This window comes from Micromesistius poutassou (genome assembly GCF_964030765.1).
Source record: "Micromesistius poutassou genome assembly, chromosome: 24".
In the NCBI taxonomy this organism is placed as follows: Eukaryota; Metazoa; Chordata; class Actinopteri; order Gadiformes; family Gadidae; genus Micromesistius; species Micromesistius poutassou.
The window spans coordinates 3,106,623-3,120,789 of NC_140294.1; the positions used below are offsets into that span (position 1 = coordinate 3,106,623).

Sequence of the window (14,167 nt, forward strand, 5' to 3'; positions counted from 1 at the left end):
ATATGTGAAGCACTCTGAGTCTGCCTTGTGTATGAAAAGTGCTATATAAATAAAGTTGCCTTGCCTTGCCTTGCCTTGAACAAGCGTCAATTTTTGACGAACTCTGAGTGAGACTGCGTTGTAGTTTTAAGTGCAAGGACGTACAACATACAATAAGTGCGTACATTGAGTCTACACCTTCGTCAGATGGTGTCAGAGGGGCCTCCACAGTATGGCGTGCCGTGTAGATGGCTTCATCATCACCCACCCAGAAACTCTCTTCTTCCCTCTCCTCCCACGACCCTCCCCACCCAGATCATGGCCCGACGCAGGCATCACTTCAACTCCAGCTCCCTGTACCGGAACGTGACCCTGGTGGCGTGGGACCCAGCGCCCTACTCCCTGGACCTGTCGGAGGTACGCCCAAAAGCCGCCCTTCGCTCCAACATTGTGCATCCATTTTGTAAATGTTGTTTAAAAAAATGCTCTCGCGGTTTGGTGTTTTGTGTTTTTTGCGTGTCACGTTGTTGAGCCTTTCTCATTGGCTCGATGTATTCATGAGTTAATTCGAGTTCTAAGAGCAGGGTTAGGGTAAGGGTTGGAGTTGGATGCTTTTGAACCCCCCATGGCGGCTGTCGCTTGTGGTTTTTTGTTACTAATTAGCATGGTCGTTTTTATGTTGCTGTGCTTTGATTTCAGTGTAGCCCACTGTTTTGGATGTCATCTGGCCCTCCCTCAATAAATAGAGAAGAATAATAATTCTAATAATAATTCATAGAAAACATCTTGCGATGCACATGGACACATTATCTGTCTTCTATTTCATTTGTCTTTTAACACACTCAAAGCCACTTTGACCTTTAAGATAAAAGTGGGGACATAAGAATACAGTAAAAATAGCCAACGATCACAAAGTGTTTATAAATTCAGAAAAGCACATGAACACAAATAGACACATGAAAACATAACAATGACGCTTCATAAATAGAGCATACAATCCAGTGTTATAATGAGCGAAACATTAATAGTAATATCAAAGGTCAGTGACAGGAGAGAGACGCAATTGGTTATGTTGTTGGTTCTATTGTTTAAAAGGTAACACAAGCACACGATCACACGGAGAGCCAACAGGCCCGTTGAGAATTGATCCCAGGGTCGTTTACACAAGCAGAATAACTAATTTAAAAGCAATCCAAGAGGGGATCATGATAAATGTATCAACTGACTGTATATCGCATTCAAATGCGGTGCACATCCCAAAGGCAATTACACTCCAGCCCTGCAGTCTTTTGAGCTGAAGAGTATTATATTTATTTATTTAAGAGTGTTATTACTTATTACTATAACTATGTGGGATGTCACCTGTTCATTTGTTTAGGAAACGTTTTTTTCATAGGGTCAACTTTTTTCATTATTCATCTTTGCCCTTCACCGCGCTTTTATTGTGGCACCGATGTAGCATGATAAAAGTCCAAAGCCGACCTGAAGCGACCCTTTTTCCACGTTGCAGTGCATTGCTCAGCGGGTGAACACGGACGACCAGGGAATGAGATAAAGGAAGAATATTGTCCCTTCACAGTGTCAGTGAAGAAACACATATATCGCCTTACGATCGCCTTAAGACCTTTTAATCCGCCGTCTGTAAGAAGCGAGGTGAACCGAACGAATGGAGACACGGCGTGCTGGTTTCCAGGGGAACGCGGCCGACCGCTACCGCTCCGCCAGCGAGAGGTCACACAGAGCGACACACGCGTACACGTGCTACCGAGGCGACCTCGCCGCGCATCTCACGATGAATCACCTGGGGCCGCAGGCTTTGGATGTACGTTACGCGCCAGAGAGATGGCATCGATTTCCCAGCATGCTTTGGCGGCAGCCATATCCATTCCTGTGACATGGATTTAGCGGCGAGAAACGAGAGAGAGGGAGAGACTTGCAGACTTGCAAAAAAGGGATATCCGTTTTCCATTGAATGCCTCGGGTATTGATTCCTGCATCCCAAAAAACAACTCTAGATATTAAGTCCCCTTGTCATTGTTGTTGTTGTTGGGGTCATGGTTTTGTTGTCCCCGCTCCGGGGAATGGTGTACATGGCTCGTAGGAAGTAAGAGAACAGAAATACCATTGTGGTAGACGGTAGAAACACTAAAATGTATTACCCTCTCAGACTAAAGTGCATCATGTTTCTGAATGAATATGTGGGATTGCAGTCAGACCTGAAAGTGCCACGGCACTCATCTGCCATTGATGTGGGCTGTAATTATAGAAAACAGGGTTGGAGTGAGTTAGAGTTTGGTTTGGTTATTTTTTATAAATGTTTATATTGTGGCGAGCAGCACGGGAAGGATGAGACGGGAGCCCAGGTTTAAGCAATTATGCAGTTCCGCACCCCATACACCACCCGACAACGGAACTGCCTTTATTCAACACACAAAAACACACAACTCAACAGATCGCCATGACCATCACACTGACGGTGTCGGACTAAATAACTAATTAACACTAAAGTAACACTAACACACACACACAAACCCCACACAATGTCTCTGCTGCAAAGGACCTATGAGGGCGCCAGAGGTCCAACTTGTGATTGTCCCAAACAGTGATTGTCCCAGGATCCCTTGCGGCACCTTGAACACGACGACCACGCCCACGGTCGCCACAATATGTTAGAGCGGGCGTTTGTGATTTATATTCATGTGCGTGTGGCATGCATGTGTCATTGTGTCATCGTCTGTCTGTCTCATTGAAAAAGAGAGAGATATAGATGTGTTTTTGTCTGCACGCACACACACACACACACACACACACAAACACACACACACACACACACACACTTACAAACACACACACACACTCACTTTTTCACACACAACCACAGTTATTAAGTCTAAAAATTGGAAATATCTATTCATAATGCCAAACCAAACACTATTTGCTCATAGTTAATATTGGGCTTATCATTATCATCCCCAATGACACAGACTTGGATTCCATCAAGGAACTCATTCATTTTTAAAATCTCGTTCTCTCATCCTTCAAGGTGCATGCTACAGCTGCCTTATCTCTTTGCACTTGTCAATGCCCAAAGATTGATGCCGTTTAATAACAGCCACAAAGGCCAAAATCATAACATTTTTCCTTCTGTCTTTATCTTTCAAAATAATGAATCACAAAAATTGGAGACGAAAAGAAAGATCTCTGACAGGGAGCAAAGGTTGAGACCAAACAATATTTGGGCTGTGCTCATGTTGAAACTTTACCACATGCAGCGACGCCATCAATGCTGATGTTAAATTCAGACCCCTTTATTAATTTTACATCAGAGCTCAATCTTATTAGGGATGGGTAATAATCATTGATTGACGCCCTTGTATCGGTTGCAACAATTTAATTAAGCTATAATCAACGGCTATTTCATTTGTATCCATGATTTTAGTTCAATCCATGATTTTAATTCAATTCAATAGAAAAAACAATATCATGGATTTCAGTAAACGTGGGTCCATGAAAAACAAAGATTCCATGCAGTTGTCCAGGCTTGGCGGTCCTTGCCATATATTGCTGTATGTTAATCGAACCTCAATGAGTCACAAGTAAAGTGTTTTGTTTGAAGATAATGGAATGAAGTTTATTTACACCTTTCTTTGTTTACCGACTTCTTCTTTAAAGTCCTTCCGAAAACATCTCTACACTTCTTGCTCGCTTTGGGAAGATTAAAGTAAGTTTGTGGTGTGGTCTGTTTTTGTGTGTGTGTGTGCGTGCATGTGTGTGTGCGTGCATGCGTGCGTGCGTGCGTGCATGTGTGTGTTTTTGTGTGTGTGTGTGTGTGTGTGCGTGCGTGCGCGCAACTTCAGCCCTGCTAAAATAAAATGTGTAATTATTGTGCCAGTAATATTAACCTTTCATCAGTTAAAAGAAAATAAATTTAAAACTATAAAATACATTTGTATGTTTTTTTATTTGTTATTATATTTGTTATTATATATATGTGATATCACATAATCAATCAATAAAAAAATCCACAAATATAATGTCCGGATGCAAACCCATGGGGTCTAAGATAGACAACACCTGGAAGAATGTAGATACAAGGCAAACATGTATCTTGAAACCATCACCCCATGCAAAATTCTAAATTTTCGAAATTATAAAAAAGATTGAACAACATCCCTAAAACAGCTACCTAGTGGCATTTATGCTACTAAACCTGTTATATATACGACTTCCAAAATGCAACTCTATTCGGATAATAAATAAGCTAAGCACAACATTTGTCTGACAGTCTGACACTCATCTCTTCCGTGTATTCAGGCAATGAGCCTTTAGCTCATTAGCCTTAGTAAATTACTTCAAAAGGATGTTCAGTTATCTGACTGTAACGACCTCTCTCTACGGGCCGTAACACACTTTCTAAAGATTATGTCATGCATTCACGTCGTGTGTTGCAAGGTTAAAAACAATCAATGAAATGACTACCAGTACAATAAAAGCACATATTTTCTGTGGTCCAGATCTGAATTATTTTGGTAAAAAATAAAACACACACACACACACACACACACACACACACACAGAAGCGCAAATGAAAAGCGAAAGCTACCGCAGAAACCTTGAGAATTCTATTCTATATTTCTACTGCTGGTGAACGTACTGAGGTTGTCTGAATGTTGCAACTAATTAGTATCGGAGCATAGGTGACCTTATTGGCAGTATCACAGTATCCGACATTTGTTTGGTTGCGCTGCTTGTTATTTATTTGCATGTGTCCAAAACGGTTGCGGTCTGGAGGGTTGATACTATATTATTTGTTTGAATACTGCAATACTGGTGGTAATGCTGGTTGCAAAACGTTGTTTGGATTGGAAGGAGCTAGTGTGGTTCTCCTGCTGCTCAAGGAGACATAGCACATGTATGCAAATAACTGCCAATCACACTGACAAGTTAAGGCATATTAATGCCAACTGCAGCTACATCGAAAGCAGCAGTATGATTTATTGTACTCTATACACCACTGGGATAGATATGTTGGATGTTTCTATGGCATCTAAAAGCACTTAGCGAAGCATTCCTGCCACAGCTATCTTAGGAGGGATGAGTTTATTTTGGCCATATGTATGAAAAGCAGGCTGTTTCACTTGGTATGAGGAAACATATCCTAGAGATGTGGAAGATTGATTCTTCTCCATTCCAAGAAATGTGGAGAAGAGAGATGATTCATACATTTGGAAAGGTTAAGGTTTTATAATATCGATAAAACAGAATGTACAGTCATGTATGAGACCATCCCTTGAATAAGAATGACCAGCATGGTGTGACTGATGCTGTTTATGTTGTGTGTATGTGTACCTTCGTTGGGATTTCCTTAGTAATATTTTGTACTGAAGAACTTGTGATGTTCAGGTGTTTTGGAATTGTATTGAAAATGAAACTAAATAGAATCAACAATCAAACTGGTACATTTTGATGTTTCTTTTATCGTCTTGTTCAACCATGTATCAACAATCTCTCCCCCTTTCTCCCTCTCCCCCTCTCTCCCTCACCCTCTCTCCCCCTCTCCCTCTCTCTCTCCCTCTCTCTCTCTGTCTCCCTCCCCCTCTCCCTCTCTCTCCCCCTCTCTCCTTCCCCCTCTCTCCCTCCCTACCCCTCTCTCTCCCTCCCCCTCTCTCCCTCCCTCTCTCTCCCTCTCCCCCTTTCTCCCTCTCCCTCTCTCCCTCCCTCTCTCTCCCCCTCTCTCTCCCTCTCCCTCCCTCTCTCCCTCTCCCCCTTTCTCCCTCTCTCCCTCCCTCTCTCTCTCTCCCCCTCTCCCTCTCTCCCTCCCTCTCTCTCCCCCTTTCTCCCTCTCTCTCCCCCCCCCCTCTCCCTCTACCGATCAGTGGTACGAGAACCCGGACTTCGACCTCTTCACGCCGTACGTGAGGCGGAGGCTGGACCGACCGGACCAGCCCTTCTACATCCTCCACCCCGCCTACCTCTGGCGCCTGTGGGACGTGATCCAGGCCAACACCCAGGAGAACATCCAGCCCAACCCGCCCTCCTCGGGCTTCATCGGTACGGCCCTCCACACACACACACACACACAGCACCAGACCCCAACCCATAGGCCGTAGGACGTGAGGACACAGAGAGCGGGACTGTAGAGACCCCAACCCATAGGCCGTAAGACGAGAGGACGCAGAGACCGGGACGTCAACCATTGGTTGACGCACAACACGCTCCGCTGTTGATTCGCCTTCTATGGAGCGACGCTGTTGTTGGTGATTTTTGCAACCAGCAGTGAAAACTCTCCGGTCATTAATAGTTAATAATTGGTTATTATTCATTCATAATAACCAATATGAATTAATATTGATATAATAATGAATATAAAAATATATATATTCTGGAAATATAAATGGCAAGAAACTCTGCTAAAACATAATATGGAGTTGAACTAGCCACTGAGAACCTAATCAGATGAGGAAGAATAAACGATTGGCTTTGTACTAAGAACAAAAAGTCACAATATTCTTTCCTGTGGACGGAGAATGGTGGTGGGTCACACTGCGGACCGTGTGAACCCTGATTCTCTCCCAGCGTGCGTGTGGAGCAGTGTGAAGGTTCCCCTTGGATAGAGACCGAGTGTTTCGTACGCAGTTTGCTGAGCGGGAAGAAATGAAAAAGTGAACCCCGGCATCGATCGGCCAATTTCAGATTGTGAGCGTCAGCATTGATGAGCCTGCGAAGAGCTTTCCCACGATCGCCTCTTGGATAAACAGGCCAACGGAGAGGTGTTGTGGAGTGTGTGTGTGTATGTGTGTGTGTTTCCCTCTCATTTACTGGCTGGACTTCAGTGATGACCGGACCTCCCAAAGGGTCGTGTTGATGGGAGGGGAAATTACTGTTAGAAATTCAATTTCTAACAGTAATCACACACTGAAGCCTTTAGAGAAGGCATCTGAGACCCCAACCTCTCTCGCTCTTCAGCTCTCTCTCTCTCTCTCTCTCTCTCTCTCTGTCTAAATCTCTTTTCATCTCTTTCTCCATCCCTCTCACTGCAATTAAATTGTTTTAAAAAGAGCTGTATCCCTCTCTTTGTCTCTTCATCACTTTCAATTTCTCTCTGTCTCTCGTACAATCGGTCTATCTGAGACATGGAGAATTCCGGAGGTGACATTTGAACTTTTACTAGTTTGGTCAAAATGTGGACAATTATGTAATGTTGAACATACTACCAATTCTGGTTAGAAAGCAGGTTGCGTGAGAACGATAGTGATGCTACGATAACTCTAGTTCTATGAGTGTAAGCGTGGCCGTCCAGGCTTGACCTTACGGGCTTGTCCCCTCAATGTCCCGGGCGCCCACCCGCGTGCACTGAAAGGTCAACAGTGTCCCAACCAACACTGGCCCCGGGTATATAGTGCGGCACAGAGTGACACTCGTCCTCCACGCGATTCGTTCAGAAATGGAGGGGTGGAGCAGGTGGGAAACTAGACTGCTCCGCCTTCAATCATAGAAATAGTAGAACCTTTTTTTTTTTTTTTATTATTATCTTATGCATAAGTTCATACCACATAACATGTTCATACCACGTTCACTTGTTTGACGGAAAACAGAAGAGTGTGGGGGAAACAACACTTAGCGGAGAGAAATCAGGGGGAGTGAGGTCACAAAAATGCTCTTCCTAATGGACAAAAAATGTGGAATGAATTAAGAAATAATTAAAAACAAATAATAATAATAATTATCATACAAATGCTGCAATGTTTCTGTGTAATTATACATGAGCGATTTCAACAATGCGACACTAATATAACTAATGTTCTATTTAACGTAGGCTACGCTTTACGGGCTAGCAGTAGCGATGCCTGATAAGCGTACAGCAGCTCGAAGTTCCAGGGCCACGTCAGACTCAAGAAGCCGTGTGTGTGCAAAACACAACGGCCATGTTAAAAACACAAAACCTCAGAAGGACACACAAAGTGGTGATCAAGAGTGAGTCCGATAGTCTCAAGCGGAGAGCAACGTTACGAATCGTAATAGAATCATAACACACCTTATAAGGTAACCACCTTATAAGGTAGTTAAACCCTCAGCGTGGCCGAGAGAATTACCTGAGAGGTTCCAGACTTACATGCATTAGTGCACTGGTCTGGTGACGTCAGGCAAATAATTGATATCACTTACATGATAAAAAATTATATCAGACCTCCAACAAGCGACTGCCAAATTGGAAACGGACGAAATTGTGTCTCGTCTTAGTTCTGAATTTGATTGAAAATGGGTCAGTTGCTGACGTCTCTCAGACAGCAGTGCTGAGAGCAGAAAGAAAGCGCAGGACTTCCTGAGCTGGGGGGGGGGGTTAGGTTTTAGTGGCGGTGACGTCCAATGTGAGCTGTTCTGTACTGGCTCCCAAGTAGCAACCCACTGTCCTACGGGAGGACAGCAGGAGCTTTGGGACATTGTCTGCGTCACCCATCGATTTTAGACCCAGGTTTGGTCTAGACCCCTTTAGTGGGTCTGGGGGGAGGTCTTCCTCTGAATTCTTTTTATTTTATTATTAGCTATTTTATATTGTCGAGTGTTCCAACCTAAAATGGGTTTTTATAGTATGAGGGCTATGTGAGAACCTTCAGTCGCACTAGGTGGGAAGACCTCTCCTGAGCCATCGCCTAGGAGGGGGGGTACCCGATACTGGTTTCTCTTCGGCCCCGGGGCTTAACCTGTGCTGGTCCTCTTTGTACGTGTTAGAGATCCTCGGCTAAGCTCGGTGGAGGAAGACTCTGGTCAATGTGTCCAACACAGATCACTCGTTTAAGCCCCTACGAGGTTAAGCTAAATTTAGGCTACACGCGTTTCGATCGAACTCTGTGGTGTCTCTTACCACCTCAGTCCCTGTGGGCCACGAAGCAGGGAACAAGTCTGAACCTCTTTATATTGCCTCACTCTCCGGACCAGTCACCATCAACCCTGTTGTGTCATGCACCACTCACCTATCATGCAGAGGCTGGGAGAGCTGCGGGCTGTCTGTCAGGCCCCTACTGGGGAGCCGGATCAATCACTGAGGAACTGATTTAATCGCCTACTACAAAACGTAGTGAGGTAGTTTTATTTAGATTCAAAAAACTTGTTTACACTATGACAGAGAAAAGAATTGTCAAGAGAAAGGGGGTTAAATGTTAACGGAGTCTAATATATAATACAGTTTTACACAATGTTACAGAAAATTACGATTACATTAAAAAAGAGGCTAAAACATGAAATCATCATTAGGGTTTCTCGTAAGAGGTCTACACGCTCCTGTCTTTGCATGTCTATTAGAGTCAACAATTGAGTCTATTTAGACTGCATGAGCAGTGTTACAATAAACCATACAAGCAATTATCAATCAACAATACAAATTATCAATAAACAATATAAGTAAGACTAGATATAAGAGAAATGATCCCGTGTCGCAGCTTGGTCCTGCGTGGGTGCTGTCTCAGTAAACCCAAAAAAGAATAAAACTAAAGAGAAGTAGTCCCGTTAATCGTAGTAAGATCCTGCGTGGGTTCTATCTCAATAAGCCAGATACCAGGGGGATCCCGGTAGCTAAAGATCTCCGTAGAGGCTGCCTCAATAAGCTAGTAGGGGGAGAAAGGGAAGGAGAGGAAGAAGCAGTGCTCGGGGTCCGATAGAGTCAACAAGTGACTCCATCAGACCCCGTGGGTCAGTGAGTAAAAGAAGGCAGGAGAAGAAGTGTTGCCGAGAGGGTCCTGGGTGCGCTCTATATATACCAGTCGCCAGCTGACTTGTGCGTGCGAAGGCAGGCGCATGCGTAGTTATGATACAGTTATATTCAGTTTTAATCAGAGGCAGAGGGGTATGGAGGTTCCTGTTTTTTCTGAGGCCCTTTGGTACACTATTTGCTGACGCAGAAGCTCAGCAGTTCAACAATTTAACATCTCGATATTTTCCACATGATGACCGCACTAAATTCGGAAGTCCTGCTCATATATGGTAGTGTCACTGAAAGTCCGTTTTTTTTTCCATGAGCAGATGTGCACAATTGTTCCCGTTTTCTTCGGAGGCCACCGGTATACTTAGCATCGAAACCGCGGATCAGCAGTTCCAATATTTCGGCATTTCGATGTCTCACATATGGCAGACTTTTTTATGAACAGATGGTCATGATGGTTCCGCTTTTCTTTGAGGTAGACAGTACACTTATTGTTGAAACAGCAGATCAGCAATATAACATATTTGATACAGCAGATCAGTAGTTCAACAGTTCAGCAATTCAACAGAGTTCATTTATTGTCCGGATTAATAGCAGATGTCCTTGCCCTTGATTGGGCAGTTGGAGGCTTAGGGCATAGGTGCGTCAACGTGTGGCCTCACGGGCACACAACAATATCCTGTTTTATGCACTCTGGCCCCTTATTAAGATTTAAAGTGCATGTTATCATTTAAAAATGTTAATGTGTACCATTAAAACTTTTTTTGAAAAAAATATTTTCCAGCTGAATGAATTGTGATCTTAAAAATATTTGTAACTGTTAAATTAGTAATTAGTATTAGTATTGGGTAGAAGCGGAATACCCCACAACTGCTTTCATTAAGCATTTACCACGGTACAGTACCAGACTTGAGAAAAACAGGTCAATGTACATACTGTATGTATGTTATATGTTATATATTAGTTTATTGGAATAACCTAATATATAACACTCACACACCAATTTAAAGTAAAATGAAAACCCCTACAGGTTCTATCTCTCTCTCTCTCTCTCTCTCTCTCTCTCTCTCTCTCTCTCTCTGGCACAAAAACGTGGCAAGCACTGTGATGTAGATCCGCTCCGGCAGCAGACCCACTAGGATGCCAGGGTCACTCCAAGCACAGGTCATCGCCATGGTTTCCATTGGAGGGTGGGGGTGGGGGGGGGGTCACTGTTTCCCTCTCATTAACCGTCCTTCAGTGGTCTGGACATGAAACACTGACCTTTACGAGAGCGGGGTACAATACTGCCACGGCATATCTATTGATCCTCGTCAAAGGTTGCATTGATGAAATTCCTGTCACTCCAACGCGTCCAGGGTTTTAGTTGCTACCGCATTGGCTGACAGCCCAACAGTCGTCGCTGCAGAAACAAAGCACCCATCACCACCAACGCTCACTTTGAACGGTGGACCGGTGGTCGTTACGTTCATCTGGTCCAAAGAGCGGCCATTATCGTGGAACAAAAATATTGTTAAAATCAGCTTGAGGTCAACCGAATCAAATGGTCCCGTTTTCTTAATTATTAATGAAGAAAAGAAAATGTGTGAATAAAATCACAGAGAAACATTGAAATGATAGGCGAGGGTCAGGGTGGGGGTGTGTGAGGCTGGTGTGTCAGGGTGAGATGGAATTTGATGCAACACTTCAGTTGGTTTTCATAATAATGACCCCTCGGGGGCATTCACAGGTTCTGTATTGGTGTTCGAATCCCACGCAGAGGACTTCGGGAAGGGATCTGAATATGCACTTAAAACCCTAACCTCTCTCTTCATCTCTTTCTCTATCTCTCTCTCTCTCGCTCGCTCAATTACATTTCTGTCACTCACTCACTCTCTCAGTACGCTTACATGCACAGCTTAATTTGCTTAAAGCCATTCAATAAGATTCATAATATCAGAGAATACCCCCGTCAGTTTGGCCGCGGCGCAATGAATGAATAAAGATCGTAGTTATTTTACAACCTCGTTGATGAGAAACATTTAGAAAAACATGTACTTTTAATTCAGCCTTTGGTGAAATCGAAGCGTAGTGTGTAATGAATGCATGTTGATGATGATACACTCCTTATAGGGGGTAACTACATTAGCACGACACTGGCTTCCTCCATCTTCTGCGCCAGCTTTTAAAATAAATCGCCTATCCGAAGTGAGTTGACAGCTGTCTGCTGAAAACATCTTTCTCCCACCGGAGCAGCCCCTCCGCCGCCCGTCCATATACGGCATTCCCCGCCGCATCGCAAGGAATTAATAAAGATCGTAAACACGTCGGGAGAAAAAAACATTTATTTTGACAGATGTGCCCAAAGTTACTACTTCACAACCTCGTTGATGACCCACATTTAGAAAAACATGTACTTTTAATTCAGCCTTGGGTGAAATAGAAGCGTAGTGTCTGTGTGCTTCCACCTTTAATGAATGCATGCCATGCGCACTCCCGCCTTTTTAAATAAATCGCAGTTTCTCGTTTTCCGACGGCGACAACAACAACATGACTATCGTCTCCTTCTACTTACGGCTCACGGCCCCGGGAAAAGATCTCGACCATGCGCAGAATGCAATTCAACGCATAATCCAATTCGACTCCGTACATGCACGCTTAACTCGTCTATGAATCGCATTATCTAGGGGTCTTAATTAGACTATGAGTAACCCAATTCAATTCGAGTATAGCTCGACTAAGGTGTATACATGCATCTTAGTAATCCAATCATAGTTGGAATAAGCCAATAAGTCGACTTTCTTGAGTGTCATGTAAACGCACTGATTGTACAATGGCAATTACCATGAAGCTGTGCTTTCTTTAGGATGTAACTTTCTCGGCATGACCCCAGAAGTCCTTGCGGGTGTGCGTGACATTCCAAGTATCATTGATTCCCCCCCACCCACCCCCTCCCCGCATCCCTCCCGCCATGGCAAAACACTCACCGGTCCCTGGTGTCATATCCGCACCCCCAGAAGAATGACAACAATGTTGTTTTCTCTCCGTCTTTTATTCCCCGTCGACTTTAAAACGGGCTCCACGGGAGTCCTCGCCCTGAACCTGAATACATGAACAATCAAGGCGAAGGAGCGGATGTTGGGAAAAACAAACCGAGCAAAACAAACGTCCAAACGGAACATTTAAGACATGTCCTCGTCGCCATGCCATCGGCCAATCCTGGTGGCTCATGGGAAAGGGGGGGGGGGGGGGGGGGGGGTCTCAACATGACACGCTACGACGGCATCGTACGGGGTGATGTCACACACGTCCACGGCGACCACGGCATAGACTTTAACATCACAGGTAACAGGCACACTAGGATCCCAGGGTCGAACCCAAGCACGGGTCATCGCCATGGTATCCATGGTATCCATGGGAGGTGGATGCGCTGAGAAGGGGGGGGGATGACACACAACGGTGACTCTAAACAAAAATCCTCTTTAGTCCAAAGTTTTTTCCTCCCGATGTCGGTAAATTAACAAACTAACAGCATGACCGCACCGGAGTTGTGTTTTCCCTGTGCCACCGACGACCGCACGACTGCACGGGCAGCTGCCCCTTGAGCAACAAAAAACCCAAAACGTCCGTCCCATTCACGTTCAGTAGGCGCCTGGAGGGAATCTGTCGCTCCCCGGGCCCGCCACGACTTCCCGGGGGAACGCGGGGCTCACCCCCAGGGCCGCCGGCACCCCCATAGTCGGTGCGAGCGGTGCCGCGGCTTCCATTGAGCCCGACGGCTGCAGGGCGCCGGCGGGCGTGGGCGTGTTGTAGACGCGCCGGTTGAGCCGCAGCGCGGTGGTCTGGCCGGTGGGCATGGAGGACTGGCCGGTGTCCAGGGCGCCCCCGTGAGGCCGGCAGTTGAACAGCAGCCGGAAGCACCGGTAGAACTGGAGGAGGGAGAAGGAGAGGGTTAAAGGCTGATTATGGTCCCGCGTTCATGCAACGCAAGGGGGTTACGGAGCCTCCTTGCGTCCAACGCAAGGGCCGGACGTGCGCCTCCCAAAAAATTGTAACCTTCCATTGAGGCGACGCAGCCGCAAGGGCTGCTCACTAGAACCCGATGCAGAACCATAAAAGTTCACGACTGCGTTGAAGCGTCTGCATTGTCGTTGCATTGCGTGAACGTGGAACCATCTTTCTTCGAAACATATTGCGATATGACAAAAAAAAGATTCTTATAAAAAAAGATGATTGAATCATTGTATGATGATTGAGGTGATTTTGTAGCACACATCTGCATAGATCTGTTTGGTGCAACACTGGCAAAGGCATCCAAAACAGTTTTTTGCTTTGGCTCTGCATGGCATTCAGATTGGGCTTTGCAGTCGTTATACGGAGCTTCGTGGTGGCGAATTAAATGGGAAAATAAATTAGTCGTGTTGCCTTTTGTTGTTGCAACAATTGCAAGGCACTCTTGACAAAGTACCTGTTTTTGGTCAACGTCGTCTTTACTGTAACCAAAATAATTCC

The 14,167-nt window shown here is 45.0% G+C and overlaps 1 protein-coding gene across 1 annotated transcript in view; it reads left to right on the top strand.

The window, feature by feature from the left end:
• The window catches only part of LOC311369578 (beta-galactoside alpha-2,6-sialyltransferase 2-like), a gene marked incomplete at its 3' end in the record, with an annotated part of 33,649 nt that overhangs the window by 16,181 nt on the left and 3,301 nt on the right, over window positions 1–14,167 (top strand). The window contains exons 3-4 of the mRNA XM_084487785.1: window positions 295–396; window positions 5,856–6,030. Coding sequence (XP_084343911.1) covers window positions 295–396; window positions 5,856–6,030 — 277 coding nt within the window. The remainder of the gene's footprint in view (window positions 1–294; window positions 397–5,855; window positions 6,031–14,167) is intronic.